Below are 19,504 nucleotides of genomic sequence, written 5' to 3'. Positions count from 1 at the left end.
GCTAGCACTGTCCTTCAAGAATGTTGGAAATAGTTGGGGCAGTCGTCATTGTTTTAAAAGAGGAAGAAATGATAATTTTTACTATAAATTTTTTGTAAGATAAATTTAATTTTGGTAGCTTCTTTGTAAGTACACTGAACAGTGAATAACTAAATTTTATCAACAGATAGGACAAATTATGTTCATGTCTAAGCTAGAGAGTAGATACTTCGGCTTTGATAGGGTGGATTCAAATCTTTCCCGTACAAACTTCAACGAACAACTCGCCCACGCTATTCTTTCGTTGTATGGTTACATATGTTTCGAGCACATTCCCTTAGAACCAGAAAGTATCTAAGAAAATATTTCGCTCCTAATTGTAGTGAATGACCGGGCGAGTTGGCCGTGCGCGTAGAGGCGCGTGGCTGTGAGCTTGCATCCGGGAGATAGTAGGTTCGAATCCCACTATCGGCAGCCCTGAAAATGGTTTTCCGTGGTTTCCCATTTTCACACCAGGCAAATGCTGGGGCTGTACCTTAATTAAGGCCACGGCCGCTTCCTTCCAACTCCTAGGCCTTTCCTATCCCATCGTCGCCATAAGACCTATCTGTGTCGGTGCGACGTAAAGCCCCTAGCAAAAAGAAAAAATTGTAGTGAATGTAACATATTGCTAAGAGTTGGATTATAAAACAGCAGAGCCAATAAATTCCTTCCTTAGAGATTGAACCAACGAACAATAATTCCTGTAAATAAGCAAAATCATAACATTGCCTGTGATATTGAGAGAAGTCTGTAAACATGCGATCCAAAGTCCACTGGTGTTTACTCTTCTTGTACCTCCAATGTTGATATTGGTTTTCGAACAGGTGTAAATAAACAAGAAAATTATAAAAGTGTAGATTTGTACTCACCTAGAACGATCCACATCACGATGACATTTCCACCAGTTGCAACCAACAGCATAGCACCAAACACAGCTGTCCAAGCTAACTTCTGCCACCAAGGTAGATCGTAGGGTCTATGTGTTGGTGGGAATAAACAGTCTGCTAGAATATCCCGTCTGGCTGGGTCGGATTCCGTGAGAACTATATCTAGAAATTCCAAAAGCTGAGTCCTGTTGGGAGACAAACCGTTCATATCTGCCAAGAAATAGGTGCAGTTGAGCAAGGCAGCGTCTATCACTTCTTCCGACATGTCGACACTCAAGACTCGACACCATCACAAGGGAAACAATCACTTTTAATATCACTTACACCACGCGTCATAAATCCAAAAAAACACTCAAATTATCCTCTGTTTGAACATGTAAATAATTTATGAATATTCCGATCGGAGCTAGTAGAAGTACACTGTATCTCAAAATTTCGAAGGCAAATCACTTGTATATATTAATCTACCATTGTTGAGACCATTTCCCTGTTCTTCCCAGCACTACTCTTTCTAGAAAAAGTATATATTAACATTTTAATACAAAACTGATTATTGATTGATTTTTATTTCATGCAGCGAACTTGTGTTAAACTAAAGTGAAATGTTTTACACTTTGTATAAATCAACGAAAGACTAAAAATACTGAAATGACAAAGTATCCCTCTTGAGCTACTGTAGAATGCAAATCCCTGATAGACTGATGGATGCTATGAAATGAGAATGGAGAGTGTTGCTGGAATGAAACATGACAGGGAAAACCGGAGTACCCGGAGAAAAACCCGGCCCGCCTCCGCTTTTTCTAGCACAAATCTCACATGAAGTATGAGGGATTTGAACCACGGTATACAGAGGCTGACGCGCCGCCGTCTGAGCCACGGAGGCTCCTAATTTTTCACAATATTATTTTTTAAAAATATACATCTACCATCAGTGAAAGATTCCTACACGAGATTTTCCTCAACTAGCAAGTTTAAATAGTCTAGCGAATATAATGAAATTTTAAAATTCTAAGGCCGGTATGCGTACTCTAAGAACTTATATGGAGCACATGCTGCGAAAAAAATAATAAGCGCGAAATTCTGCAGCACAATTTGTATCATTCTGTTGTAGATATTTGTCAAAGGAACCTGTTTTGAACATGCATTACAAAACAAATGAAATTAAGTGCATTAAATGCCCTCGCATGTAGGTAGTAGAAATTTTCTCGGAAGAGGTACTCAATATTTTGAAGGACGGCTAAAATTCCATTCGACACTCCATGTCGTATGACATTGGTATGTAAATGATCTCTGGTCATAATGTTGATGTTTATACAAGATAATTAAACTGAGCCGTCGAAAGCCCAGTAGAGTATACTTTCTATAAAATATAGTAGTGAAAACTAGACAGGCTAAATAGCATCAAACCGAAATGCCTGCTCAAGGTTGCTGCGGCCATATTATTATTATTATTATTATTATTATTATTATTATTATTATTATTATTATTATTATTATTATTATTATTATTATTATTGCTTAGTTATATATTGATCACACGTCCATGGTCATTAGTAAATTACGAATGAAGTATTACAGCAAATCATTTTACTGTCAACAAATATATCCCTTATACCTCGTTAAGTGAACAATACTTTAAATTATGTATTTATTTTTATTTATTCTTGTTTTATTATTTTACTTATTTCTCAATATAGCTTCTTTCGATTGGGGAAGTTAAGTGGCTCTAAATTGCCTGGTGCATTCCATTTTCAAGTAGTGTTACTTGAAAAACATGCCCTGTTATACTACTTACTATATGAATAAAACACACGAAGAGGTATCACACGGCACTTCCATTTTACACTTATAAGTAAATTTGCTGTTTATAAATTTACGTTGAATAAGTTTCTTCATCCACTCGATTGTAACCATGATATCCGTTTTACTGCATCGTTCGACGTACTAGCAATAATGATACTGTCTTCTATTGTTGTTCTGAAGGTTTTAGTCGCAATACATTTCGCAGTATCATTAGGACCTTGCAACTCTGAAACAGAAAGAAAATAGGAGAGATTAGAATGTTAAAATGTATGTTAAACAGTAGTCAATTAGATAGTTCACATAATTATTTCCTACTAGCGAATGTACCCGTGCTTCGCTACGGTATTCTACATTGTATTCGAATATCGAAGTAAATAGTGTACATGCAGTAAATAAGATAGTTTTAAAATTGCATGTCTCTTAGCGTTATCCGAGAAAGAGCATGGGGAGGTCCCCGTACGTTTCCAATGTAAAGTGTTTGTTACGGATTTGTGATATAACGGCAGGCTCACTTGCCTACTGGCATTCACAATCAGGTTGGGAAGTTTACATTATAATTGCAGGCCCCATTGCCTACTATGCGGACAGAATCGATTTGGGGAGTTTTCGTTAAAATGGCAGCCCCCCTTTCCTACCTCCAGACAGATTACAGTTTTTATTATAATGGCAGGCAATTACCCTACTATCACTCGAAATTGAGTTGTGCAGTTATCATTATAATGACAGGCCCCTTTTCCTACTGCCAGCCAGCGTACTGCCAGTCACACCAAGTTGGTGAGTTTCCATCAAAATAGCAGGCCACTATGCCTAATGCCAGTCACATTTTAGATGAGTACATTTCTTTATAATGGCGGGCACCCTTGCCTACTGCCAAACACAATCGGGTAGGGGAGTTTTAAACAAAACTGCATGCTCACTTACCTTCTGCAAGTCAAATCGAGAAGGGAACTATTCATTACAATTGTAGGCCTTCCTTACTAATGACAGTTACACAGTAGTTGGAGAAGGAACCCTTTCCTACTGCCAGTCAAAGTCGGTGTGGGGAGTACTGATTACAATAGCAGACCGACCCTTTCTCGATCGCTAAATCGACATCAGTGAATATATATAGATCGACATACGAAAGTATATGCGTGTTTACAATATTGAAGACCTTCATTTACAGATTAACTGCTACTAAACGTACGTCATATCGACAAAGGATTATACCATAAGACACGCCGGATTTAGTGGCCTAAATGGCTGGTCCAATGATATGTCATCTATTCTTGGGTCAGATTTAGAAACGTGGAACAGGGTAAAGGTTTTGTAAGATCATCGCACATTACATTACTTTTCGGATAATAATGTGACAGCTACATACGTAGCATTTGGCTCACATATGGCTACTGAGTGGGCCAATTTTCGTGAAGAGTTTGATGATTCTGTATTTCATATAAGTAATTGAAAGTATGAATAATGCATGTGAAAATTCCAAATTGACTTAACATCGATTAATAGAGAAAAATCAAACGTAAAAGGGATACAGATACGGCATAAAGTCATAAGACCAAGGTTGTAGATCATTCCAAATTGAACGGAGATTGTGCAATCCGTTACGTGATAGGAATTTCCGAAGGTCTGCACCATCATTAAAATTGCCTGCATATTTCGATATTCTTCGGGGATAAAAAATGAAAAATTTAATGATATAGGATTTTTCATTCGTTACAGGCTAAAACGTATAATTTTGTCAAATTTCAATTATCTTCTTATTCTTCTGGCAGATTATGCCACAATGTGGATTTTGGGCGAGGCGGGTAAAAATTAGGACTTTCAGGAAATCAAAAATTATGGAGATTGTTATTATTACCCCTTAAACGGAAAGCTGTACGAAAATTTCGCCAAAATAGTCAGTGTAGAGGTACACAGTCGTTACGATTTGATTTATATAGATAAGGAATCTGCTCCATGTAAAACACCTTTTGGGCTATGTCCGCTGGACTTAACCTGCAAAAGTGACCATTCATGATATCTCCCTTATTAATCCTCCTGACGAAAAAATGCACATGAAAAAAAAGGTTTAGAGGTGGAATTCCATCAGGTTTGGTCGATTTCCAGTCAGGTTGGTCTTGTTCTGTATATATTGTGGAAGAGTAAAATCACCATTTCGGTTCCTTATAAACCGCCAGTCCATTCCGGAACATGAAATGTTATTTACGTTTAAAACCTACCTTTGGACAGGTGGATGCTAAATATAAATTTTGTTTCGAATGTCTTCAGTAGTTTTCAAGTTGTAAGGAATACGCTTTACACGCACCCGCTCGTGAGTTAAGTCCGATGGGACTTGTACAGAAAAACGGTCCTTTAATGATATCTCCCTTATTGATCCTCGTATCGAAATGATGCACATGAGAAAAAAGGTTTAGACATTAATTTCTACCAAGGTAGGTAGACTTCCATAAACTTTTGTTGTGTATATTTTTTGGAAGTGCAAAATCACTGTTTCGGTTTCGTATAAACCCCCAGTTAGTTCAGGGATTTAGAAACAATATTTGCCCTGAAACCTATCAAGGACAGGTGTATTCTAAATACGAATCTTGGTGGAAATGCATCCAGTAGTTTCTAGCATTCACGTACATACGGCGTAATTAAGGAAGAAAATAATACAGTTAAGAATGTTGAAACTAATAGAAAATGGATTATAACTGAGGACAGCCGGATAACGACAAATAAATAAATGCCGTGAGTTATGGATATAATAAAGCGCTAACAGAGGAGAAATTTAGGTTCAGTGATTCTTAGGTAAACAAATATGAAGATGACTAATGGTGTTATTACTTAATCTATTCGAGGGCGGTTATAACCTCCAACGATATTCCGCCAATATCCCGCAGATGAGCCGATTGATGCCTCTCTTGCCATCTACCCAAGGAACAACCACGAATTTAAAAGCATGATGAGGAAAATGGCAATACGTTACTTCCCTACTGGCATGCAGTCAGAGACGTTGCCATGGTAACCTGTAGGTTCGTTGTCGGTCTGTCGGTCACTAAATGCAGAGCATGATACCAGCAGAAAATTGTAAATTTCTCCGTCATGTGAAGAGTAAGGTAAATTATGAACATAACGAAAGTTGTTTATAATGAAGAGACGTTTCACGTACGGTAAACGAAGTTTACAGAAAATCAATAGTATAAGAGAAAATAGAGGAAAACCACTGTGATTTTCCTATAAACACCCCGTCTATTCAAAGATTTTAAAATTATATGCATATCGGAACCTTTCCTGGGATGAGTATACTCTAAATATGAAGTTTGGCTGAGATCTATCCAGCCGTTTCGACGTGATGGTGGGAAAACCACTCTGGTTTTCCTATAAACCCCCCGTCTATTCAAGGATTTTAAAATGATATGCATATCTAAACCTTCCCCGGGATTAGTATACTCTAAATACAATGTTTGGTTGAGATCCATCCAGCCGTTTCGACGTGATGGTGGAAAAACCATTCTGATTTTCCTATAAACCCCCCATATATTCAAATATTTTAAAATGATATGCATATGGAAAACTTCCCCGCGATGAGTATCCTCTAAATATGAAGTTTGGTTGAGATCTATCCAGCCGTTTCGACGTGATGGTGGAAAAACCATTCTGGTTTTCCTATAAACCCCCTGTCTATTCAAGGATTTTAAAATGATATGCATATCAAAACCTTCTCCGGGATGAGTATACCCTAAATATGAAGTTTGGTTGAGATCTATCCAGCCGTTTCGACGTGATGGTGGAACAGACAAACAGACAGACAAACAGAAAAATTTTTATTTATATAGATTTTTACACTCGTTCTTCACCCCCTTTCCATCCCCGCCCAAAGGAGTCCTATAAGTGCCTTACACAACAGTGTATTTTTTTCCCAGATATTAAGTCTTATTTGTACCTATTTTGGTTGACAGCTATGCCCAAACGTACATGCATAATCTCACTGCTCTAGAATCCTGGAGCTGACGTTGCCATGGTTACGGCAGTTCATTTCTTTATCCGATTCCTAGAGCAGGGGTAGTGTGGTGCCAATATCTCCGTAACGGTTGGTTTTAGGGCCTTAAAACATGGTTTTCGGGCCCGTAGGGCTTACCGAGTTTTGTTCTTTGCGTCAAGAGGATTAAATTGAGCTTTGTCTCGTCCTTATACGACAAATTCGATATTTTGCCTATAATAGTATAAGAGAAAATGGAGGAAAACCGTTTTTCCTATAAAACCCCCGTCTTTTCAAAGATTTTAAAATGATATGCATATCGAAACCTTCCCCGGGGTCAGTATACTCTAAATATGAAGTTTGGTTGAGATCTATCCAGCCGTTTCGACGTGATGGTGGAACAGACAAACAGACAGACAAACAGAAACAATTTTATTTATATAGATAAGTTATTCTATCCACTGCTAGGAATTTTCTGAAATTTTATTATTTTTCTGAACTGGTAACACCATCTACCCTATCCACTTGGAAACGGAGGTTATTATAATACTCGTCTCTTCATATAAAATCGTGTTTCTGTCTGTATGTTTGTAATGTTAATCTGATACTTTGGTATTACACCGGGCATGAAAAGTAATAGCCTTTATCGGGTTCAGTTTAATTATTGTCTACCTGTCCGTTCTCTTATTATCTTGGCCAAGATATTAATCATCAACCACACAAAATTGGGGCCGGAAGACGGAGACATTTGTTTCAATCTCACAAAAAAGAGGAAGCACGCCTCATCGAAGAATTTTTGGAAAATGGAAATTATTTTTCAATTCGTGAGAGTTCCCGCAAACCTCAAACTGAACAATTAGAATCTGAAGCAGATCAGGTAAGGTGGAATAATATAAAATGTTCATCTAAACTTAAGTAACATGTACTTGTTTATGTGAAAAAAGTGTAATAGATTTATAAAGCAGATAATTTTCATTGTTGTGAGTATTATGCCTGTGGTACTAAGGTAGAAAAGATGCCAAAAAATCTAATTTTCTCTTTTAATGCCAATACGGTAAATTTCGCAACGAAGAGCATCATGGAAAACCCCGGTATGATTCTGGTGTCCAGAAAATACGCTGTTCTCAAAAGAAATATTCCGATGTGTTCAGTACATAGAAACAACCAAATGATTGGTATTCTCCGAACTTGCTGAATAAATAAGGATAAAACTTGTTCCTTCCTTTTATTACGTTCACAAATGTATACAATATGAATTTCAGCGAGCTAGACAAATTTTAAAAGAACATCCCGAAAAATCTAGTACTCTGACATATCTGGTTCTACTTTGGTACTACTGACCTAATTATATGTAATCGAAATCTACTTTCAATCTATTAAGTCTTTTTACGTACATGTATTTCGTTTTGAAGAGATGTTAAATACAGAACAAAAATGGCCAACGATCACCAGTGGGATCCGAACCCTCAACCTCCTTTCGATACGTACAACATGTACGTAAAACGACCTAATAGGTTGAAAGTCTATTTCGATTATAAAGCGGTCGTGAAAATTCAATATTCATAATTATATGTGTTTGCAAAATACGCTACTGCATCTCGGAGAAATGTAATATTCGACAGTCATGCCAACTTTTATCACCAAATGTAATACTTAAAAATTTTATATTGCTTGTGATTGTCCCTTATCCCTACTCAAGTTAAATCAACACCATAAGAATCAGAGACAATGTCGATGAATAAAACAAAAAGGAAGAAATAGAAGTCATAATCAAGATTACTTGTTAAGACATGAATACACAAGAATAAGAAATTGACGAAGAACCTACCCGCCAAACAGGATACAGAAAGAAGGAAAGAAAGAAAGAAAGAAAGAAAGAAAGAAAGATTGAAAGGAAAAAAGAAAGAAATGATTTGTAGCTGTAACCTTGGGCCCCATTATGTACTTAGTACATAGGAATTATTACTATGAAGCCTTAAAGTTGAGAACATTGGTTAGGAGAGCTATTAAAAGTTAAGGGACTGTATATACTGTTAATCATTTATTATGTTTTTCTTATATCCCATTCCAGTATTCCATTAGTTCTTGTCTAATATGTAAAATGCTTTTGTGTTTTAGCATTCACTGAAAACTAAAAGAAAATCAATTATGTAATATAGATTTACATCCTTATTTCAGTAATTAACGTGAAATTTGGAAATGAATGTAGTAATTTATGCATGAGATAAAATCGTTAGCCACAATAATAGTACATGGCAACCAAAAATTTGTAAATATAAAATAAGGTAAATTATTAAATAATTGTAAAATGTTTTTCCTTTTACACATTTTACACTTTCAAATATTAGTATAAAGCTATGAAGAATAGAACTCATACACATTAATCTGTATTCCACGATGTAAGATAAAATTTGAAGTGGTCTTGTGTAAAATTATGATTTTTTGGCTCCATGAATGTACTCCTTGAATTCCATAGGTTTCAGGAAGTTTCCAATATATTCAGTATTGTATAATCAACCGAACTCCGGTCTCAAACCTAGGAAAACAACTTGGGCCTATCGACTCCATTAAACAGACGGAATATTCCCTGGTTAAGTAAATGTGGAATGATATTCGGAAAGCCGATCTGCATATTCCACTTAATGAAATCCCATTAATCGTACATCAGGGCTCAGTTGCCAAGAGCTCCATGGTACTGATGGAACCGCTCACGTACAGATCATGGAATATGTAATGCGTCGCTCTCGAAATCGACTACACTCGATTTCCCAAAGCCGAGTCCGGCTACATGGCTAAATGTTTACGTGCTGGCCTTTGGTCACAGGGTTTCCGGGTTCGATTGCCGGCAGGGTCGGGAATTTTAACCATCATTGGTTAATTTCTCCGGCAAGGGGGCTGGGCGTCGTCATCATTTCATCCTCATCATGATGCGCAGGTCGCCTACGGGAGTCAAATCGAAGGACCTGCACCTAGCGAACTGAACATGTCCTCAGACACTCCCGGCACTAAAAGCCATACGCCGTTTCATTTCCCAAAGCCGAAGGTGCCAAGGATTACCAGGTGAGGACTGATGGTGATTATTGTTTGTAAAGGGGTCTAACAGCAAGTTCATTAACCCCTACTGGTACGAGGTGCAACGAAATGATAATTAAAATAACTTCAAAACATATCCACTGACCATAATCTAAAACGAAAGATGAGAAAATGATAGTGAAGCAAAAAAAGAATCAGTGGATCCAATTCACAATGTTTTAATTACTGTGATGATGCTTATTATCTAAAGGGGTCCAAAATCCAGGTCAACGGCCCCTCATAATGGTAAAAATCACTGGTAAAGCTGAACCATGGTGTTCCTCACTACTGGGACTAATCATGGACACAAGCCAAACCCGTGGTGTTACTCATATAGTGGTACTAATCACAGGCAACGTAAACCCATGATGTTCCTCATAAAGTGGTACTACTCATAGTTAGCACAGACCCATTCTTAGCACAGGGAAAGCGATATATTCCAACGCAGCGTACGGCACAAGTCATTAGTCCGCTCAGCCAAATGCCCCTACCCCGCACCCCTCCCTCGCCACGGGGTAATTCACACGGTGGTACTAACCACAGACCAGTGGTGTTTCTCACATAATGGTACGAATCACAAGTAGTCACATGGTTCTTAAATAATCATCCCATGGTCGCCCCTTTTAGTCGCTCCCCTAGACAGGCAGGGGATTACTGTGGGTGTGTTCCCCGTCAGGTCTCCCACCCACATGGGGTAGGTAAGGACTTCTTATCCAGCATTGTCTTTGTGTAATGCCCGAGAGATTCAACAGCAAACTTTTGTTTTCATGTACTTGTACATTTGCACGGAGTAGTGGATCGTTTTTAATAATATATAAGACATAAAATTACACCAAAGAAAATATAAAGTCTAGAAAAAATAAGAAATCATATCTCTTCTGTTTTCATTCAATATTTAACTAGCTCTACAAATCTCCTGCCTGATATGACATTAGCACCAAATTTTCTGGTTATTTCCTTGTAACTGAATCTACTTTCTGTAAAAGCTAATGGACAAATAAACAAGCACAAAGAATAACCCCGCTACCTTCTTTCTAAATATCACAGATATAAGTGCACAATAATAAAGGATATATATTGAAAAATAAATATTACAATGAGAAGTCAAATATTAATCTGGAACAAAAATATGATTGATTGGAGACGATAATTAAAGAAAATGTTGAAGTGTTTCTCTAGGGATTTATCAGGCAGTAATGAACTACATAACGCTTGTATATAGAAGGAATTTCAATGCAGTAGATTGCCCACAACGGTACGCGGCTAACTGGAAAAATCATGTACCAATTACATGGAAGTTTCTTTCGGCTTACTCTCACGGCAATGAATTCATATGTTATTTCCATTTAAAGCTACGTGTTGTTATAATGACTCATGAAGTGTAGGTCTGGGGATAATTATCCGAAGGAGGATTTTAACATGCGATAGGTATTTGAAATGAAGTATCACCTCCTTCCTTCTTTTTTTCATAAAATTCCAAAACTATACTCAGCTTTATGAATAAATGCACCGTCAATATAAATACGGTAAATACGTTTTATTCAATAATTGCGTTACCATTCACAAAAGAAGTATTATTATTACGGTGATCACCATAACAATGACGGCATGTTACTTCAAAGTGATCCTGAGAGCATCTTCCAACTTCGATTAAATCAGGTTAGTGAGACCGTTCGTGCAATGATTAGTATTAATATCGACTCATAGTTTTCCCATTACAAGTGACAATCACCATCTGCAATTCATATTTGAAGAAAAGCAAGTAAAACCTGAAGAAATGTTGCTTTTTCACTCTAAACTCATCGAATTGTTGTATAAATTATTATCAGTTTAATTTAATTAGTACACACATATTTATGTATATACAGGGGGTCCCACCCAACGCTGCGACCCCAAATATCTCCGAAATGAAACAAAATATGAAAATTCCAATTGGCTAGGAGCGTACCCATGTCAGGGGCTCACACAATGAGAAGGTGTGCACAATCCACAAAGGCAAACAAATAACACTCCAAAACGAAGTTGCGCTTTTTTTAAATGGAACTTGCATGTTTATTCTATCAAAATGACAACTAGAGCTACAACTAGTGATAACACACTTGGTTCCGCTTTTCTAAATACATTTACTAGTGGCCTATAGCCCTCAGAAGCTTCATTGTTGTGCAGTACATCCGGCATGGAAAATGCACCAACAAATCACCAGTAGCGTCTTGTCCGATGAAACCGTGCGACTTCAACAGATGTTCGAAATGCCCTCCGTTTGCATCAATACACTTTTGGAATCTGGTAACAAGAGAGTGTTGTACGGATTGCAGTGTTTCTACAGATATTGCCGCACACGCCGCCGTAATACGATGTTGCATATCCTTTACTGTCGTTGGCGGTTCTTGATACACTATCATTCGCTGTGCCCCAGAGAAAGAAGTCTAATGGCGTCAAGTCCTGTTGGCAATGGTACGAGGCGAAAAACACCGTCGACGTAGGTAGCGCTCAGCATACAATGCCACAGCTGCGGTTGCATTTCTGCGACATTCACCGTAAATTAAAATAATATCCAGGTATTCTTCGTTACTGAAGGCCGGAATATCGACTAGATGACGGCAATTGTTACACGCCACACAAGAAAACACGGTGTAATGCTTACGTGAATTACGGTACAGTATGACAGCAGATCGGATCAGGAGACACTAGTACACTGAGGCTAGAACGTGCCGAGCTGATATCGGTTTGTTCACAGCAGGCTACAGGCCTGTGAAAGCATCCCCTGCTCTGAACACAGAAGTACATGCGTTGCATTACGTCAGAAACGGTGGCGCCATTGCCATCTTCTAACAGCTACGTATTTGAGAACGTATGAGGTTTAGAAACGTGAAACCAAGTGTGTTATCACCAATTACAGCTCTAGTTTTCATTTTGCTAGAACAAGCATACATGTCTCTTTTAAAAAGGCAACTTGGCGTTGGAAGTGCTACTTGTTCACCTTTATGGATTGTGCACACCTAATTGTGTGAGCCCCTGATATGGGTTCGTTCCTGGCCAATTGGAATTTTCATATTTTGTTTCATTTCTGAGATAGTTGGGGTCGCCTAGTTGGGTGGTACACCCTATATATACTAGCAGAAGTACCCGTTCTTCGTACGGGTTATCAGAAACTGGCTTTAATTACTCATCCTATCGGTGTGACTGACTTCATTAGATATTTATATCACTGGTGTATATACTTAAGTACGTATAAATTATTTGTCGGAATTACAGTGCATCTTTTTCTTTTCTTCATGGGGGCCTCTAAATATCAATTCCTTATTAGAGTCGACCTCTAAGATCTTTTGCTACCATGTTTTTCTTTCATTCCCACCAAGATATACACTGACTGAGCAAATGCCATGGGATAGCGGAGCACTGATGCGCAGGTGTGTTGTCTGCGCACAACACGCCTCCTGTGCCAGCGGCAGTTGTATAGGAGACCTTGTGAGCAGTGGCTATGTGACAGGTGTAACATGGAACGTCGTCGTGGGCTGACACCATTCGAACGGGGTACGGTGGTCGGTGCCCGACGGATGGGAAGTGCGATTTCGGAAGTGGTGCGGGAATTCTGCTTCACACGATCAGCCGTGTCCAGGGTGTATCGTGAATGGTTGAATTCGGGTGTCACCGTCCACAACAGACGAACGACCGGCCGTCCAGCCACCCTCGATGACCGTGACCGGCGACATCTGAGACGGATTGTCAATAGTGACAGACGGGCAACCGTGCAACAAATCACGTCTCAATTCAACACAGGCCGTGCTAGATACGTCTCCCAGTAGACAGTCCGTAGGAACATGGGTTCTATGGGGTATGGGAGCCGGGGCCGTACACGGGTGCCACTGTAACCAACGTAATCGGGCACAACGACGCGCATTTGTCACTAGTCACCAGGGATGGATACTGGAACAATGGCGTAACGTGATATGGTCGGACGAATCACGATTTCAACTGCACCATGCCGATGGGAGGCACCGTGTATGGCGGAGACCACATGAAGCGATGGATCCCGCCTGCCTCGAAGGTGTGGTCCAGGGCGCTGGTGTCTCAGTTATGGTCTGGGGTACATTTTTCTGGTGTGGAATGGACCCTGTACGTGTTCTGGAAGAGACTTTGAATGGTATGCGGTATGTTGAGCTGCTCGGAGACCATTTCCACCCATTTTTGGTCTTCCAGCACCCAGACAGTTCTGTGGTGTTTCAAGATGATAACGCGCCGTCTCATCGCTCCCACGTAGCCGGGGAATGCTTCCAGGAACATGCAGCGGAGCTCCACCGACTGGCATGGCCACCCAAGAGCCCCGATATGAACCCTATCGAACAAATCTGGGATGTCCTGGAACGCAGGCTCCGTGCCATGGATCCTGCACCCATGAACAGACCAGCATTGGCGGCCGCTCTGCAAACGATTTGGTGTCAGCTGCGTCCAGAGAACTACCAGGGACTTGTCGACTCACTTCCACGGCGTCTCGCTGCAGTTCGCAGGGCCAGAGGAGGCCCCACATGCTATTAGGTAACTACCCCATGACATTTGCTATGTCAGTGTATATGTCTCCCTTCACAAAGCTGCAGGTTTAGTGTAAGTATACTTCCGTTAGATAGTACCACAAATATAAATATTATGAAATGTATTTGTTTGATCCTACATTTCGTAATTATTACAAATTATCATGCATAAAAGAAACTACTATAATTATCGAGAATTATAATTCTCAATGCTGTCACTCATGTCGCACATCATATAATGGATCTGAGTATAAATGTTGAGAAATTCTTTCAAGTCATCCTACTACTCCATGATTTGGTAGAAAATAGTTTAAACTATAGGTAACAGACTCCGCAAAATGCTGAAACCTAAGCCAGTACGTAAACCTGAGGCCCACCGGCAACCGCTGGTCGCTGTACTACGGATATCTCCGGGGTATTATTTTAATACTTCACTCCCTTTCCATCCCCGCCCAAAGGAGTGCTATGAGCGTCTTACACAGCAGTTTATTTTTTCCAGATAGTAAGTCATATGTGTATCAATTTCGGTTGGCAGCGCTACCCAAACGTAAATGCATAATCTAGCTGCTGTAGAATCCTGGAGCTGACGTTGCCATGGCTACGGCCGTTCGTTCCTTTATCCGATTCCAAGAGCAGGGGTAGTGTGGTTCCAATATCTCCATAACGGTTGGTTTTAGAGCCTTAAAACATGGTTTTCCGGCCCGAAGTGTTTACCGAGTTTGGTCTTTGCGTCAAGGGGCTTAAAATGAGCTTTGTCTCGTCCTTGTACGACAAATTCGATTTCGCCTATTATTTTTCTATTTTTATATCTCCCCCCGTCGCCCCCCTTCGAATTCTTTTGAAAATAAAATACAGCCCATGTTACTCACTGGCAATGTAGCTTTCTATAGGTGAAATAATTTTTAAAATCGGTTCAGTAGTTTGAGTCTATCCGTTACAAGCAAATATACAAATTTTTCTCTTTATAATATTAGTATAGAAGTATAGATTACATCCCTACACAAACGGTTGCCGTCAGGAAGGGCATCCATCCGTAAAACAGTGCCAAATCCACATGTGCGACACAGTTCGCACCCGCAACCCCACAGGTGTGGGTAACCGATAGAAGAAAACGATGCTCATTTTAAAAATTCACCGGCTTTTTATTCTTTTCACTCCGTTAACTGGATTTTCCAAAAAGAGTGTGTTCATTTTTAAAGGAGATTCGAAGTACCAATTTTAAAGTCTGTAACATCTTCATTTTTTGAGGTATATGTATCCTCTCATATGAATAATTCAACTCCTTCCTCACTTATTTTCACCCCCCCCCCACCTTAAGTGGATTTTCTGAAATCGAATATTTGTGTTCTTATATTTTTAAAGGGGATTCCAAATATCAATTTTCATGTCTGTAACATGTTAGGTTTTTGTGATTTATTGTAGACTGTCGTACCCGGCGTTGCCCGGGTAGTTTCTGAATATTTGAATATTTCTGAATATTTTTGACTTGGAGATTGATATGTTACGATCTATAATGTAGTTTTAGAATTATTTAGATGTGTTTGATTTCAAGTTTTAGATTATTTAATTTTCGAGTAAAATTTCGTCCTTATAGAAGCTCGCATCAACTGGGAAGTATTTGATCCTGTCAAAAATTAATAAGTGATAACTATATATATTTAGCCGTCGCACTTTAGATATGATGTACAGGATTTCAACTGTCAATGAGACTGTCCCCCTCTCGCCCCCCACCCCCAAAGGATAAAAAAACCTGGATTGTCACCATTCATCTCAGTGACCCCGGAAACTGTATATTCGTCGCTGTTTTCGATTATTTTTATATCTCACTCTCCCCTCACCCTCACCCCAAAGGGGGCTGAACGTGAACATAAAAAATTTCGAAGTGTCACTATTCCTTTCAGCGACCACGAAATCTATGGATTCGATACTATTTATTATTTTAAACCATCCCGCTCGCCCGCTGCCCATAAGGTTGCTAGGGGTGTCTTACCCCCACGCGGTTTGTCTACTGATACTAATTGATAAATGTATAAAGTTTGGTGAAATTGCTCCAACGGTTTAGGAGGAGATGTGTCATCTACACACCCACCCACCCACCCACCCACGCACACACATACGTCCATTTTTATATATAGTTTCTCGATTATTTTTATCTCACCCACTTCGCCCCCCCACTTGGACCTGTAAAAAATCCTGAATATTACTATTCATCTCAAAGACCCCGAAAACAATGAATTCGATACTATTCTCGATTACTCTTATAACTGACCCCGTGACCCCCTCCCTTAAGGGCGCTAGGGATTGCTTACCCCCAGAGGGCTCGTCTCCCAATAGTAAGTAATACGTGTACCAAGTTTGGTTGAAATTGTTCCAGTGGTTTAGGAGAAGATGTGTCATTTACACACACACACATCCATTTTTATATAGTAAGATAAGATTTTTATACTTCACCCCCTTTCCATCCCCGCCCAAAGGAGTCCTGTGAGTGCCTTACACAACAGTATATTTTTTACAGATAGTAAGTCTTTTGTGTACCAATTTTGATTGGCAGCTATGCCCAAACGTACGTACATAATCCCCCCCGTGCCCCCCACCACGAATTGTTTTGAAAATAAAATACAGCCCATATTACTCACTGGCAATGTAGCTTTCTATAGATGAAGAAAGTTTTAAAATCTGTTCAGTAGTTTTTAAGTCTATTCGTTACAAACAAACAAATTTTTCCTCTTTATAATATTAGTATAGATAATTTCGCTGCTGTAGAATCCTTGTGCAGACGTTGCCGTGGTTACGGCAGTTCATTACTTTATCCAATTCCTAGAGGAGGGGTAGTGTGGTGCCAATGTCTCCGTAACGGTTGGTTATAGGGCCTTAAAGCGTGGTTTTCGGTCCCGTAGGGTTTACCGAGTTTTGTTCTTTGCGTCAAGAGGATTAAATTGAGCTTTGTCTCGTCCTTATACGACAAATTCGATATTTTGCGTATATTAGCCTATTATGTTTATATCTCCCCTCCATGCCCCCACCTCGAAATGTTTTGAAAATAAAATACAGCCCATGTTACTCACTGGCAATGTAGCTTTCTATAGGTGAAGAAATTTTTAAAATCGGTTCAGTAGTTTTTGAGTCTATTCGTTACAAACAAACAGATTTTCCTCTTTATAATATTAATATAGATAGATATACAACTATATTCAAACGTGAATGACCACATTCCACAAACTGCTGCCTATTTACGAAGTCTTTTGTCTCCAGTAAGTTGGACTTCAACTGGGCAGTCTTTACGTGGACGGGTGACCTTCCGCAAATTTTGATTGACAGCTTGCCTTGCATTCAGATGGCTCTGCATGTTCAGTCCCTTCAACAGCGGCTGCACGCAGAGAGGTTCAAACATAGGACTATTGACTATCACAATACACAACTACTGTTTACTTGGTTCTACTTCAGACGAATCCGATGACTCAAAGTCAAAACAGTCAATTCAGATAACCGACAGTGAACGTGACTGCTCCACATAGAGAACTACTTCACACTTTCAACTAAAACGCGGTCATATAACGGCACGGACTCAACAGTGCTCCCCAGCGCTGCGATACTCACAACAACGACTGTTCCAACTCTACTCACACGAACTGTTCTACTCACTATCTCCATGTCGATTCACAGTTCATTGACGTACACACACACAGTACTCCTCTCAGCTCTCCAACAACACTCCAACAAGAAGATACTCTTACTGACTCTGGTAGGACAACCACCATATACTCGACACTTCAACACAATAGTGTTGGCTGCTGATGGTATGATTCGAAGCAGTGTATTGATTCATTCAACTGTCCGAGTGAATCGAATCAGAGCAACGGCTATCTCACGGCACACGATTCATCTGACTCGCAGCAGGCAGTGCTGAGTGGTGAACTCGTGGATCAGTAAAACACAAACACACACACGGTTAGTTATCGGAACACTGGGCACTGGCGGAAATCCGAACTTACTCTGAGAACGAGACATACAGAACCATGGCTCACTGAAAGAATCGTACGCTAATAGGGACTCTCTTTCTTAGCTCATTTGAAAATAATACATACTCGCATTCACTGCCCTCTTCGTCCAGGGAGGTTTAAAATAATGGTTGGATTTATTGGCAGTGTTAAAAAGGTAGTCAAAATATTATTCAAAGTACGTAGGAAGTACAAAGGCTATTAGGTCATATTTATTTGTTTAATGAATCGTAGTATTAAAAAACATAGTTGACATTCGACACTTAATATAACTCAGCTCTTTAGAATACTATACGTCTGAGTCATGCTCATGACCAGTCAAAATGATCTGTTATACTTTGGAAAGAACTGCTCAGTATTCCCTCAGTTCACATGTCGGATTTTTGCACAATACTTCAATCATCGAATCACGAGATCAACGGTGTGCGTGAACAGTGAGTAAATGAGCTGACTGACGCAATAACTTAACTAAAAATATGTTGAATCAGACAACCGTGAATACATTGAAATTTCTATGCCCTTTAAAATATTTTAAGAAAAGTCTAGGCAAACTCTTGATAGGGAATCTTCTACCTGGGCGGCAGTCCTAAATGCAGATCATTAATGATTGTGTGTACATATTTTTTTCATCCAATTCTATATACTTATTTAATGAGGTTGCTGTTTTGCTTTACGTCGCACCGACACAGGTATGTCTTATGGCGACGATGGGATGGGAAAGGCCTAGGAATGGGAAGGAAGCGGCCGTGGCCTTAATTAAGGTACAGCCCCATCATTTGCCTGGTGTGAAAATGGGAAACAACGGAAAACCATCTTCAGGGCTGCCGACAGTGGGGTTCGAACCCACTATCTCCCGATTACTGGATACTGGCCGCACTTAAGCGACTGCAGCTATCGAGCTCCGTAATGAGGTAGTCACTGTGGGGGATAGACTTTGTAACATCAAAACTTGATGTGAAGAGGTGGCTGCAGGATAAACCTGAATCTGAACTATGGTTGGCACCATAGAAAAGCAGTTCACAGAATGTAGAGCATTGAAGTGCAGCAAGCATTGAATCCTGTTGCTGCTATCTACCAATACACACATGTAAGCGGAACAGAGACTCTAAAGTGCAGTGAATCGGATCGCTGTATCGATTCAGTAGCGGGAACGGAATCAGATGAATCGAGTCAGTAAAACGAATCTAATATCCCATCAGTACAACATAATAATAACCCCTTATTGGCGACTATCATCCT

General features: G+C 39.6%; 1 protein-coding gene across 1 annotated transcript in view; it reads right to left on the bottom strand.

The window, feature by feature from the left end:
* The window catches only part of LOC136875689 (tachykinin-like peptides receptor 86C), a 554,249-nt gene extending 553,213 nt beyond the window's left edge, over positions 1–1,036 (bottom strand). The window contains exon 1 of the mRNA XM_067149244.2: positions 891–1,036. Within this exon, the coding sequence (XP_067005345.2) occupies positions 891–942 (52 nt within the window). The 5' untranslated portion in view covers positions 943–1,036. The remainder of the gene's footprint in view (positions 1–890) is intronic.
* Positions 1,037–19,504: the final 18,468 nt, after the last annotated feature.

The sequence above is a fragment of the Anabrus simplex genome, chromosome 6 (assembly GCF_040414725.1).
Source record: "Anabrus simplex isolate iqAnaSimp1 chromosome 6, ASM4041472v1, whole genome shotgun sequence".
Taxonomy (NCBI): domain Eukaryota; kingdom Metazoa; phylum Arthropoda; class Insecta; order Orthoptera; family Tettigoniidae; genus Anabrus; species Anabrus simplex.
Note: the sequence above shows the minus strand (reverse complement) of the source record. Positions and strands in the feature narration are given on the sequence as shown.